The 14046-nt window shown below is 39.6% G+C and overlaps 1 protein-coding gene across 4 annotated transcripts; it reads left to right on the top strand.

The window, feature by feature from the left end:
• The first annotated feature begins 2870 nt into the window (after window positions 1–2870).
• On the top strand, window positions 2871–14045 carry gyg1a (glycogenin 1a). Of its 4 annotated transcripts, none has more exons than XM_044223914.1 (7): window positions 2871–3027; window positions 6562–6697; window positions 6791–6965; window positions 7454–7616; window positions 9077–9203; window positions 10297–10534; window positions 11838–14045. In XM_044223914.1, the coding sequence occupies exons 1-7, from the start codon at window positions 2886–2888 to the stop codon at window positions 12003–12005; spliced, it is 1149 nt and encodes a 382-aa protein (XP_044079849.1). In that variant the 5' UTR covers window positions 2871–2885; the 3' UTR covers window positions 12006–14045. The 4 variants fall into 4 exon arrangements, with proteins under 4 accessions (XP_044079849.1, XP_044079848.1, XP_044079851.1 ...); XM_044223913.1 differs by having other exon boundaries at window positions 6559–6697; XM_044223916.1 differs by lacking the exon at window positions 2871–3027 and adding an exon at window positions 3054–3211 and having other exon boundaries at window positions 6559–6697.
• The last annotated feature ends 1 nt before the right edge of the window (window position 14046 follows it).

Below are 14046 nucleotides of genomic sequence, written 5' to 3'. Positions count from 1 at the left end.
ACTCTTCTGAATCCATTTGTCATAATCTCTAGTGCCTTAAGAATAAGTTCACATCTTTTGAAGTCTGTCTTATACTTAAACTATACTCACATGCACACATTTAAAGTGTTATTGGGTGCTATAATCAATCCTACTGTTCATACTGCCTGTAAAATGATCCCTTCAATAACTTTGTCATATGTCATTTTTAAAGCAATTTGCTTGGAGTCCGTAATTTGGACAACAGAATTGTGTGAAAAAATAACACAATATGATCATTTAATCACCATATGATTTCACTGAAAGTTGATAAACTGGATTATTTTCCAGCCCTAATACACATAAATAGAGACAAGGTGTTGTCCTGAGTCCAAGACTGACCACAGTCAAGCCTGAGTCAAGAGTCCAAATGAGCCTGAGACTAAGCTAAACCAAGCTTTAACTAGGTTTTAAAGGACAGGATCAAATGTTTTCAAGTCTATCTTAATACAATTCTCACATGTGTACATTGAATGAGTTATGAGTCATTCCTCCTTCTGCCTGTAAAGAGATCTCTTATAGTGCAACTTCAATGTGAGAGTTTGGGGAGAAAATCCACGGTACTTGTTCTGTGCAAAAAAGCATTTTAAGGTTCAACCCAAATATATTTTTAGTATGAAATTCCCTATTTCTGTGAGTATTTAATTCAAATTCACATTTAACTTTATTATACAAAAGAGGAAATGTATTTGGTGCATACAGGGGTGAAAACAGTACAAAACGGTAACAGAACAAAAATACATAAAGTAAAAGAGTAAAGACAATTCATAAAAAGAACAGTAATAGAGCGCACCGTGAGATGATTTACAAACAGTACAACAGTGTCAGCAGTTTGAATGTTAGACGCTGTGACAGCAGCAAGAACGAAGGATTGCTTTGATCTTTGATCAACGTGGTCTTGACCTTACTTGGCAATACTCTGCCCCTGAGACTCACCTCAAACTTCTGGGGAAGGGGATGAGTTTGATCATTTAAGATCAATCGTCCCTGCACTGCAGCTCAGCAAGGAAACACTGTCTAAGGAAACAGAAGAAGTTTGTACTAAAAAGACTGTAACTTTGGAAGATACCCACTTTATTTGATTTGATTTCTAACAGAGCAGTCACCCTACAATGGGATCTCTTCACAGCTGGTATGGAGATGAGAATGATTACAGTGACTCATAACTCTTTCAGTGCAACATATTAGCATGTGGGTATTGCATTCAGACAGCTTTTTTTTGCATTACACACTTTAATCTTTACTTATTTATATTTAATGTAGTGATAGCCAGGTGTGATCTATCCCTACACCCACCTGCATGTCCATGTTTGGTTGTGGTGTAATGTTTAGTCATGACCACTCAGAGGCAGCGCTGACTCAAGATGATGGAGTACACAGGATCTTTCTGTTTTTCTTAGACAAGTAGACCAGTTTAGTGAAGTATAGTGACATGTTGCCATACGCTTCCTAAACTGAAGCAAGTTATTCTCAGTGAATGTGTTTTATTGTGTAGCTGATAGGTTGGGTCAAAACAGGGAAACATTCACTCCCTTGTATCCAGTGGTGGAAGAAGGGTAGAATGGCCCCTGTCATTGTTATAGTGTATATACATTGTAATACTTTAATAATCTATCATTTTAAATGTCTTAATCTGCAAAGTAACTTTAGATGTCAAACTAAATATGTAGTGGAGTTGAACTATAAAGCAGCAGAAAATTAAAATATTCAAGTTACAAGTACCTCACAACTGTACAGTACATGAGTAAATGTACTGTTTTTCTGAATTCAGTGCAATTCTGCAGTAAAGAGCCAAATAAAGGACTCAACTTTTGGAATTTTCATACATACATGTACTTTCTTGTTTTTCATTAGTTTCAGGGCTTTCAGCCTATAACTTACACTTGTTTACAAATACTCAAGGGGAAACTTTCAGGGCGGTAGCTTTATATGTAAATATAAATAGCCTTAAATAGCCTACACATTTGAGTGAATTGAAGTGTTTCAATTTTATGCTACTTTATACTACCACTCCACTTTCAGAGGGAAAGTAGTGCTCTTTTTCTTCCATTAATCTGACAGCTATAGTTGGGCCTACTAGTTACTTTGCAGATTTAGATAAATATAACTATAGATTAAATATAACAACAACAAATAAATGATGACACATTTTTATAGATTAAACTAACCAGCAGTAGGCCTATGTTTTATTTGATGACAGCCTGAAGTTAGAGGGATAGGATAGGGGAAACGGGTGTAGGGAAGTCACTGGAGGTCTGGTGAAGCCACAGAAGACTGGAGACTGGAGACACACAGGAAAACAGGGGAAAGTACTGGAAACAGGGGAAAATAGCTGAGAACTGATACAATAGACACTTGTGTAGTCTGATGCATGGAGCCCTAAACACAAACAAGGTCGGACACTGAGTGAGGAGAGTGGAGTGGTTTTATATTGGGTGTGATTCGGGCTGATTGAGGGCAGGAGTGTAATTAGGAGCAGGTGTGGGTGATTACAGGCTGGTGAGGACATGACAGGCTGTGACAGCCTATCTAAAGTAGTAAAAATTAGCCCGACCTTTACCAGCTGCAACATTAAAGTGATACTTACACATTAATGCATCAATAATTATAATCCAATAATATATTATGTTATTCTGAAATGGGCCATTCTGCATAATGAGTAGCCTCCTTTTACTTTCGGTACTTTAAGTATATTTTGATGCTAATAATTTTAAATGCATTACATTTAGTTGTATTTTTACACTGTGGTATTGTTACCGTAAACTTCTGTGGTTTCACAAGTGTGATTTTGCCCATCACAAATGATCAAGTGATACTGGAACTAGAGAGAGAAAACGCAGGGGGGCGTGTCAGCTGTCACTGGTCACATGACCCGGAAAATGTGGGGCTTAATTCCTGTGTTGGACTGCTCCCAGCTGCTGAAGCTCTGCCCTTCGCAGTGTAAACCCTCCGTCTGCCCAATCACGACCCCCGCGCCCCGGGAGGACTTTCTTCATCGCACCATGTCAGGTAAGTCACAACCGGGCACCGACGACACACGCAGCCGCCACACTGACACTGGAACACGGCCACTCCGGACCGGACCGGGGCTGCGCAAACTGCCCTGTTCTCCATAAATATCGCGATTTTATTAAGCGCTGCAGAAAACACTAGCTGCAACATTCAACGCTGTTCGCATATGGACAGAGATGAGGTAATGAGTTTTAATCAATAGGGCAGTTATTGCTGTGTCCATTTGAAGGGATGTGATGTGTTTGATATGATGAGCTGCTGCAGCGGTTTGGACCAGAGTAAAGCTGTCGATACACAAAAAGAGCACATCCGGTTACAATTTTCAAAGTCAAACCGTTTTTGATGCAACTAGTGTTGAGTAACAAAATGCCAAAATGTAAGAGAAGGATAATTCTGACGAGAAAGAAAATGCAAGATTTTCCTGAAAAGTCATATTTGGAAATGATTTTGTCGTTTTGTCTTAGACTGCACTTTGCTCTACTCTTAACAGTTTTGAGTATAGCCCAACCAATACTGTTATCAATATTTGAGAGTTTAAAAAATCTGACAATGAACACATTAAATTAAGTAAATGTTTTTGATAAAGATCCCTCAAATGTGGTTATTAAATTCACAAAGATAGTGGAACATTTCATAGTTGAGAAATAAACTTGTCAGTGGTGTCACTTTTTTATCTGTACACAGCCAAAGTACAGTCAGAGTGAAGTCAAAGTGGAAGTGTAGATTGTAACACTGCATGTCTGGGTGTCACAAAGAAGGGCAAGTGGAAATTACTCACATTGCATTACCAAAATTGATGATTTCTCCATGTAAATAGCTTAGCTTAGCACAAAGACTGAACACCAGCTGCTGGCTGTAGCTTCATATTGGTGGTATTGGTTTTCTCATCTAACTCTTGGCAAGAACGAGAATAAGCATATTTCCTAAAATGTCAAACTATTCCTATTAAGGTGACACCTGCATTATTAGGTTATAGACTGTTGGTCAGAGAAAAAGAAGCAATTTAAAGACATCACTTTGGGCTTTGGGAAAATGTAATGGGCATTTTTCACTATTTCCTAGACCTATTTTTTGACCAAACGATTAATTGAGAAAATAACCAACAGATATATTGTGAATGAAAATGACAGTTAGTTGCAGCCCCATTACTAATACATACACAGAGAAACGGTGAGATCACAAGGGGCCCCTAAAGGGTAAATCACATGTCATGAAACTGTAACAGCTCAGCTATGGTCTTGTTGAAAAAAACACGCCTGTCAGAATTTGAAGGTGCTCCAAATATCTAAAACTTGCCCCAGTTCTTTGATTAAACTTTATTCCAAAGCTCATGTACGCTTTTATTTTTTAAAGAAGGTGCTATTAAGTTCCTGGGTTAATGTGGGTTCTTTGATTAACTTGACTAGTTGCTTCTCAGTGCGTACGTGCTCCACAGTGTGTGGCCTTGGAAGTTTTTTAATACTATAAAAGGCCCATAGTAGTGTTACATTTTTATAGTGTTACTATTAATGTGGTCCCTAGAAAAATAATCACTAGAAAAGTTACTCCATAATAAAGGATTGATAAAAGTAACCATATGCAAAAGAAAAAGATTACTAGCCTACATTTTCACAAGCATATTACATACAGGAAACAAAGCTTAAATGTTCTTAATGGACACTTTACATGCGTGTTCTAAGCATTATATTTGCATACAACAATACATTTGACATATATAAATGTATATTTTACCAGATTATTCATGAATTTATTCCATTACATTTTTGCACTCACTCCAGACCATTTTTGCCACTGACTAACATTTTAAGCTGATTTACCAGAATTGTTATTCACAAATATCCGTCTTCATAATTTTGCCAAATTGTCAGAGGCATGTGGTTATATGTAGCCACAGATAATGCTGAGGGAACACAACATGTGCTTCCTGTGCAGCCTTGTAGGTGAGACAGGCCTTTCACTCTTTCGACAGTCACTTTATAGTTCCTTGAAACAGACCATAGCAACTGTACGACACTGCCTCTCCTCTCAGGTTTCCCAGAAGCCCCTTGCAACATACACATTCAGCTTGATGAATGCTGTCTGCTGGCTCTGGGCCTACTTTCACTCGAGCAGCAAAACAGTGTGCCCCCTGCTGCTGTTAATGTATGCATGGGGGGACTCATCAGACACTGAACTTCAGACAATAGGCCTGCAGATGAATTGGACATACTGCTACTGGTGCAGTGGCTTATACTGTATAGCCAGGACGGGACAGTGCATGTGAGGGTTTGGTTCATGTTTGTTATGAAGGAATAGTGGAGAAAAGTTGATTTTAATGTAGTTTAATGTGAAATTAAGAGACAGAGGCACCAAATGGTTTAAGCAGCAAGTTTCTGGTGGAAAGTAAACAAAATGTTTATTTTTTTTACCATTTCTATCTGAGGAAGTTTACTCACTTTAATAGCAAGGGAGTATATAGATGGTCAAAAAAGCTGGACAGTATAGACAGTATATCATCTTTTGAGGTAATAAAAACAGACACAATTGTGTATTTACACAACTGTTGTCAATTTGTCTATCATAATCACCAGCATGATGAATAGGTCATCCATTACTGTAACGCTATAGCACAGAAGATAAGCCTAACAACAACAGAAGTATGCAGGAGGGTTGGGGAAACACCAGGAGTTCTCATAAATAAAGTTTTTATTAACCCTTGCAACCCTGCTGGTGTTCTGCCCACTGTTTAGTTGGTTCTTGCACATGAACCAATTGGTGTATCTCGCTGTCAGTCAACATATCAATAGCCCTGGACCTTGTGAGCAAAATGAATTATCATGCTTGGTTGTAACCCCTTCTTGCGTGTTCTTATGGCGATCTGGGCAACATGTGAGCATTAAAGTTTGGCTGTTTCCCCTTGTCTTTAATGGGGGAAGAGGCTGTAAAGAGTTCACTGTGTAATTTATTGGTTATGATGCTTTTATAAACTATTCACAGTCTAGGTGTCTAGTGTCTAGTCTTTGACCTCTATGAAAGGTCAGTGACACAGTTTGACTGGAGTGAAACGCATGTTGTTGCACCTAATCAATTTTTGCCTTTTATTTATTAGCTATGAGGCTGTTGTGAGCCCATGGTTGCAATCTGTTTCACCAAAAAAGTCACAGATTATACAAATATTTAGTTTATTGCAGAATAGTAACCTATCATATTTGACACCTTTTTGAATCATAATTAAATGCATTTTGTAACTGAACCTTTCTTTGGGAATCTAAATTCTGCATATAAATAATGGATCATGAGTGATGTTAGCAGTTATTCACATCAAATGATTCTTCATTTTCAAACAGCCCTGGTTATTCTGATACAATACATCAATTTTTAAGCTAATAAGAGGTTTTGAAAGGCAGATAAATAGAAGTGGGACAAAAGTGCAAGTTTTTGGCCTGGGACTGAAAAGGTTTAAGACAAAAGAGACATGAAGTAATGACACTAATATGATAACATACCAGTCATATGGCTGATGAGTGTGTGTTTGTGTGTTTCTCCAAGCAGACCAAGCTTTTGTGACGCTGGCCACAAACGACAGCTACGCCAAGGGAGCGATGGTTCTCGGCCAGTCGTTACGAAACCACAACACAACCAGGAAACTGGTCGCACTCGTAGGACCTCATGTTGCAGAGCCTTGCAGGTAACACACATCGCATCACTCTTTATCCATTATTCAGACACAAATTATATCCAACACACACAATGACATAAGTCATACTGTCTTGTGTTGTAGAGATGCACTGCGCTCCATTTTTGACGAGGTGCGTGTGGTGGACGTTATGGACTCGGGCGATGCGGCTCATCTGTCCATGATGAAGCGTCCGGACCTGGGAGTAACATTCACAAAACTGCACTGCTGGACTCTCACACACTATAGCAAGTGTGTGTTCATGGACGCAGACACATTGGTGAGAAGAAAAAAAAACCTGACAGCAGCAGAAAACACAGTGGCAATGAAAAATCTCCTCAGAGTTAAAAAGTAGTTTTGTTTTTGCTCTTACAACTCATTGTCCTTTGACCACAACATGAAACAGTCAATGTTTCATTAATTTTTTCATCTAATCTGCTGACTTCTGTGAAAAATCAGAAGAGAAAGTGCGCTTTACTAGAGTAAAGGGATGAAGACTTCCAAAACCTGCATTTGTCATTGTAATTAAATATTAAATAAATTCTTGAACTTTCTGTTTGATAGATAAAAAGAGAACCTGTTATACATTTGTATAATATTTCAGCTGCATGACAAATAGCATTGAGTTTAAACACCTGAAAGGCATGTTTCCACAAAATTTTTGCCTCAGACTTCTGCATTTTTCAGCAAATGACAATTGTGGAAATATTGATAAATGAAACTCAATATATCTGAGTAAGTAAGTGACATTTATTTTAATATATTCAGGTGCTGTCAAATATAGATGAACTCTTTGAGAGAGAGGAACTATCTGCAGCGCCAGATCCTGGTTGGCCAGACTGTTTCAACTCCGGGGTGTTCGTCTTCAGACCGTCCAATGAGACGCATGAGAAGCTGCTCACGTTCTGCAGTGAAAACGGCAGCTTCGACGGTGAGACCTGAGTGTTTTTATCTCTTTCTTCTTCTGTCCCTCAAAGGCTCATTAGAAGTGAGAACATGATATGAAAAGACAAGAGGAAATAAACTTTAAACTTTATTTGTACAGCACTTTTCAAAACAGAGGTACAAAGTGCTTTACATGGTTGAACCAGGATTAAAACATTTCAGGACTGCAATGAGGCAAATAAAATCAGACAATTAAATATTATATTATAAAAATAAAATGGAATAAAATACCCAACAATAATATAAGATAAAAACAATAATAATAATAACAAAACAGATAAGACATGTTGGAAATAAAACGGCGTGCTAGCATTAATTAAAAGCTTTTTTAAAAAAAGATATGTTTTGATAAGTGATTTAAAAGGTGTCACTGATTCTGCAATAACTAAAATAACACCTAAATGTTTTGTATAAGTATAAGGAGACAGATGCTGATATATAGCAGTTATTTAGAAAACTAAGCATAGAAAAATGAAGAGAAAACTACGGTCTTGACTGATATGTGTTCTTAGTTTATAATCCACAGGCATACTAACATGCTCACAATGGCAATGCTAACATGCTGATGTTTAGTTGGTATAAATGTTCACCATTATAATTAAGTGTGTTAGCATGCTAGTATTTGCTAATTAGCACTAAAGACAAAGTACAGCTGAGACTGATGGGGATGTTTTTAAGGTATTTGGTCATAAAAAAAATTATTGTACAAATTAAAAATGTTGACCTGATCAGTTAAGGGATATTATTCATCCTGAGGGGGACATGAATGCGTGGACCAAATTTCGTGGCTAAGAATATTGATATTTTGCATGAAAAGTTGGGTGGGTATGGGTGTATGGGTATAAGTATGGGTGTTTTCCCATAAAATTCCATACAGTCTTAGTGTTTTTGAAGCCAGCCTTTTGTGGTCATTACTAGAGCCCTAGGTACTGGTGCACTGGCATCCATACACTAAAGTTACAGGGACTTGGACTGCCACTTAACTCTCTAACTGTGCAGGGATGACAGGGATGACAGGCTGAACAGAATAAACTAATTCTAGAGTATATGATGTCCATTTTTCAGCCCTGCTCTTTGTCTGCCGTTAACACTGTGCCACATACATCTGCCATCTGTTTGTGAGTGTCTGCATGGATTTCACCATATGTTGTCATTCACTGTGCGTAGCATCCTCTCACAGCGTTGTCAACACTTCCTTTCAGTTTCTATTTATACTTGTCAGAAAGGACTGTGGGAATGTACAGAATGTGTGTGTGATGTTGACCATTCAGGTATGTACAGTGTCTGACTGGATTTCAACAGAGAAGTCAGATATGGTAAATGCATGTATTTGAAAATGCCAAACCAGAGCTCCTAGCTATCTCTCACTTTGCTCTACTTTAGCCAGAAATTATGTCTAAAACTATTATTCTGAGCGTATTTGTGTTTGTCTGTCCATGTCTGCAGGCGGAGATCAGGGGGTTCTCAACAGTTTCTTTAGCACCTGGGCGACGGCAGATATTTCCAAACACCTTCCCTTCATCTACAACCTCAGCAGTATCGCCATCTACTCCTACCTGCCAGCTTTCAAACAGTCAGTACACACACACACACACACACACACACACACACACACACACACACACACACACACACACACACATACGATCAATGCATCCAGGGTTTCTTCATATGTTCAAACCCGGATTCTGTAGCTTTTCTTGTGAAACTTCAAGGTGTTAGGAGGCATAAAGCTTATCCAAGGGCAGTTCAAAAGTTGTGTATTTGTATGTGTGTCTGTGAGTGTTGAATTACAAGAAGATGCTGAAACTTAGAGCAAGCACAGAACACATCCTGCCAAAAACCTGGCTCAAAAAAGAGGAACTACTGTAGCTACACTTGTATACTGTCTGTTTTATTTATCTTCTGTTGAGGAGTTTGGTTCAGTAAGTATTAAAAGGACAATTCTGGGTTATTACAATGTGAATTGGGAAGATGGCAACATCACTAAAAAGAAGTCAGATGGGGCAAAAAACCGAGTAGGCAGAGTATCATACAGGTTTTAAACAAATCTTCAGGTTAGCCAAATGTATTTGGAAGAGAAAACAGAGGTGGACGGTAAAATTAGTACCCAAGCTGTTGGTTGTAAACATCAATCACAGTTTACAGACAGACTTCAGATTGACCATACTTTGGGTACTTGTGTGCACACAGTTTTCCTGTGCAATAGACATTATGGACGCACACACTTTCAGATTTACCTCCAAATGGCGTGGTTTAGATAGTCTGGTTAAACTGTTAGATTAGACCACTCCGATTTCTTACCCCATTGGACATTGTAGTAGCGACATCACTGCGTTCCTGGGCCTCGTTTCACAACAGCGATCTGCAAGCACTGCTTACGTGCAGATTGCAAATGGTGGCAGTATCCCGTTTCACAAATGATCGCCGCTCACAAATTGCAGATAAATTTGCGAGTCTTACTGCACTCTTGCATACTCATGCATGGGTCACAAGTATGGTGTTTAGTTTGATTAGTGAAATTAACACGAAAGTATAAGTATATTATGACTGCCAAACATACGAAAGTAAGACCCAAGTTGTAGTAAACCGGGGTTTTGAAGCTAGAATTCTCTCACACTCTGTCTTGTCGTCTTACGGTATCTTTGCCTGCTGTGTTTTCACAGGTACGGCCGTGACGCCAAGGTGGTGCACTTCCTGGGCAAGGTGAAGCCATGGAACCACTCCTACGATGCTCAGAGCGGCGAGGTCAAAGGTCACTCTCTGTCCCCGGACCTGTGCCAGCTGCACCCCGACTACCTGCTCATGTGGTGGCAGCTGTTTGCCAAATCTGTGCTGCCTTTGCTGCAGCAGGCCTACGGGGACACGCCCTTCAACAGCGGCTTCGTAGAGGCGAGCGAGGACGTATGTCAGCGCCCGTGGTGTTTGAGTGTGAAAGAAGAGTGTTCAGTTAAATGACAATGGCTGTGAATGTGTGTGATTGTGTGTTTAGCCTGTTGCATAATCGTTATGTCCTGACTGTGTCTAAACCTCTCATTACTAGGTGAACTCTTTTCTCTGGAACGCATTTAAAATGTGTAAATCTATCATGGTGTGCGATTACCAAGTGGTGAAAGTGCCATATATCGAAGCTTTTTTGTTTTTGACGCCCTCTAATGCCCCAGATAAAAATGCTGGCTAGTTTTAGTTGTCACAGTAACAAGAGAAAGTCGATTGGCTCCACATTCCTCAGCACCAATCTATTGCCAAAAGTTGTTTGTTGCTGCTGGTAGTTCCAGCCCTCTCAGTCGTGTTAAGGCTGTATGAGTAGCTTGCTGTTGTCAATGAAACATGCAGGGTGCCAGGCCTCCAACAAGTGTTCAGCACTTCAGAGTAGCAGGAAGTTGCCATGCTGTCTGTTGTAACAGGGCAGCAGTGAAGTAGTTGCCTGCAGCTTTGCCCAATTGTCTGAAGCTGTGTCATCTTGTGTCACACCAACAAGTTTATACAGGCATGCATTCTGGCTTTGTGGAGTAAGTTTTTAAGTCTTGCACTGGCACTGGCCACAGTTGTCTAATATGCAATTTTACATGAATATGATGTGGAATTCTCCAGTGCACATACACTGAGAATAGACTTTTCAGTGAAGTGTGAGACATCTTGTGTCCAGGAGTTAAACTTTTGGAAATTATTTGCATATTTATAGATTCTGGATTTTTCAGTGGAGGAGGAGTATAAGTAATGTTAAGGATGTTTAACAAGGTAATTGAACTTTTTTGTGAAAGAAAACAAATCAGAAACACATTATTAATTAAACCAGAGAATTTTTTGTCTGAAATTATTCTTTAATGATCTAGTTCATCTTGCACTCTCTGTTTAATGTGCTCCCTACTCACTAGAGTAATTATGTTTCGATTGGTATTGACTTATTGAGTGTACATCTACTGTGGGAAGCCAAGCCTTTCTTTTTCTTCATGTCATGTAAGATAAACAGCTTTCATCATCTGAAAACAAATACTCAACTCTTATCTGCTAAGTGTGTTGCAAAATGTCTTGTTTGTACTTTTACTCTTCTGAAGAAACTCCTATATGTACTGATTGTGTCTTAACGTTAGAAAAGAGCAAGTTCAGCCGAGCATGGCTGAACGTTGGGAAACCTGTCCTTATAAAGCATTGCTCCAGTCCCATTTAGTGATTCATTCATTCTCTCTCTCTGTCTGTCACGCAGGGTAAGCTTCATGAGGATGTGAGAGAGCAACCCGAGCCCTTTTCTCCTCCTCCCCAGAAGGTTTCATCAGAAGAGCGGAAGCAGCGCTGGGAAGCGGGCCAGATCGACTACATGGGTGACGACTCCTTCGCCAACATCGAGCGAAAGCTTGACTCCTTCTTAAAGTAGTGGCTAGGCGAGGGAGCATGACGGACAGAGAGAGCACCGGTTGAAGCTCTGTGTGTGTGGAGATTTAAGCACTGCTCTGCCAATCACAGGGGCTTGATTAGCAGGTGACTGGATGAATGCCACTGTGCAACTTTCAGCCTCACTCCTTACATTCTGTAAGCGTGTGTATGAATGACAGAGTTTGACACAATTCCCATGCACTCTTACCATTCATTTTTTCTGTCAAAGGAAAAGTTTGACATTTTGGGAAATTAGATTTCTCACAGAACGTTAGATGAGAAGATTGATACCACACATGTGTGTATGGTGAATATGAAGCTACCGCCAGCAGCTGGCTAACTTAGCTTAGCATAAAGACTGGAAACAGCTAGCCCCATCTGTGACCTCAGAACTGTGTACATTACTCTGTGATTTGGTCACGTATGAAAACCTAAAAAAAGAAACACATAATATCTTAAAAGATATTTTCGCAATCCCACAGATGTTGACTGTCTGCCTGTAATAATAAAATGCCAATCCAGTGTTTAAATCCAATATTTCCACTGACTGCATTGTACTACACAAAGTGATGTAAGGAGTGCTGAGCAACAAATGGGGCTAGAAAACAGCTAGGCCGGCTCCGTTATTACAAAATCTGCCTACCAGCACCTTTAAAGCTCACTAATTACCACGTTGTATCTCGTTTGATCAATCCGTACAAAACCGAGGTGTAAAAATGTCAATTTGCTGTTTTATTTCCTGGAGTCTCTGCTGGTTGCCTAGCAACTAGTCACAGCCGCCCGTCAAACAGTGTCAGTTTTTTTGTATGGATTAAACAAATGAGACACAACACATTAATTAGTGAGCTTTAGAGGCAGATTTTGTTACGTTTTGACAGAGCCAGGCTGGCTTTTCACCTTTTTCCAGTCTTTGTGCTAGGCGGTAGAGCCATACAGATATGAGTGGTAGCTATAATCTTCTCATCCAACTCTTAGGAAGAAAGTGAATAAGTGTGCTTTCCAAAATGTCAGACTATTCCTTTAAGTGTTCTTGTACATCTGATGGAGATGGATTCATAGTCCTGAGTCTTCCTAAGCTGTGGAAACTTTCAACAACAGAAACTGAGGAAATGGCCGTGGGCAAAGCCTATGTGCTGAAAAAAAATCAGTTTAAAAGTTGTTCCTGCATTTTACCACTACTATCCTGCAATAAGTATCTCTACCTGAACCACTTTGAAGCGGATATGCAGCGACTGGCTTTCTTCCCCCTTACTGCTCTCCTGTTCAGCCAGTTGTGAAAATTTTGCTTTAATCAGAGTGTTCACCTCACCAGAGTACATAAATATCTCTGTGCCTCTGACACTCACCAGCTCCCTGTGACTTCAGCTTTCTAATGTCTGGTATTGTATTAGGGCCAGGGCCTATTGTGTTGTAGGCTATTTGCATGGCACAGAGTTAAAATATGGGTCAGTAAATAAGTACTTCCACCCACATCCTAAAGTGATGTTGATAGTTAATTTTGTTGGATTTGTGTGCTACCCAGACATCTGTCATCTGTATGCGTGCCCTGCATGTTATGTCCCTGCCAGACCCACATCAGTATATTTTTGTGCCATGACTTGTTTCATCACTTCCTGTCTGTAGTTACCAGCTGCCTTATTACCGTTCACTGTTTACAAAACCTCACTTACTGTAACTGCTGCTAGTAGCACAACAAACTGAACTTTGTTCAGTCCCTCCTTTCCTGTTGCCAATACCTCCTTTACTTCACTCCAGCTGTGTGCCCTTAAACTAAACTATAATCTGTAGCTCCTAACAATAAGAATAATACTCTCCTCAGTCCATTAAACACACTCCTAAGAAGCTGGCAAGGTCGCGAGCAAAGTCCATATGCGATTTTTCTAATCTTGACCGCCTGCTAAGTCCTGAATATGCATGTGTGGAAGTGAAACGTAATTGTAGTGGCATCAGTTAATGCAGGTCTGTCCTGTTCCCCAGCTGTTAACTGTACATCCCTGTTGAAGCCCTAATAAAGAACTGGTGAAAAAACACCTTTTATCCAT

Source organism: Siniperca chuatsi, linkage group LG15 (assembly GCF_020085105.1).
Source record: "Siniperca chuatsi isolate FFG_IHB_CAS linkage group LG15, ASM2008510v1, whole genome shotgun sequence".
Taxonomy (NCBI): Eukaryota; Metazoa; Chordata; class Actinopteri; order Centrarchiformes; family Sinipercidae; genus Siniperca; species Siniperca chuatsi.
This window is presented reverse-complemented; position numbering and strand designations above follow the sequence as displayed.

What these genes read in the sequence shown, in the direction of transcription:
- gyg1a (XM_044223913.1), top strand. Translation starts at nt 2,886, where the DNA reads ATGACCCGGAAAATGTGGGGCTTAATTCCTGTGTTGGACTGCTCCCAG. An exon ending in CATGTTGCAGAGCCTTGCAG is followed by an intron (nt 6,698 to 6,790) that starts GTAACACACATC and finishes CTTGTGTTGTAG; the next exon opens with AGATGCACTGCGCTCCATTT. An exon ending in TCATGGACGCAGACACATTG is followed by an intron (nt 6,966 to 7,453) that starts GTGAGAAGAAAA and finishes TAATATATTCAG; the next exon opens with GTGCTGTCAAATATAGATGA.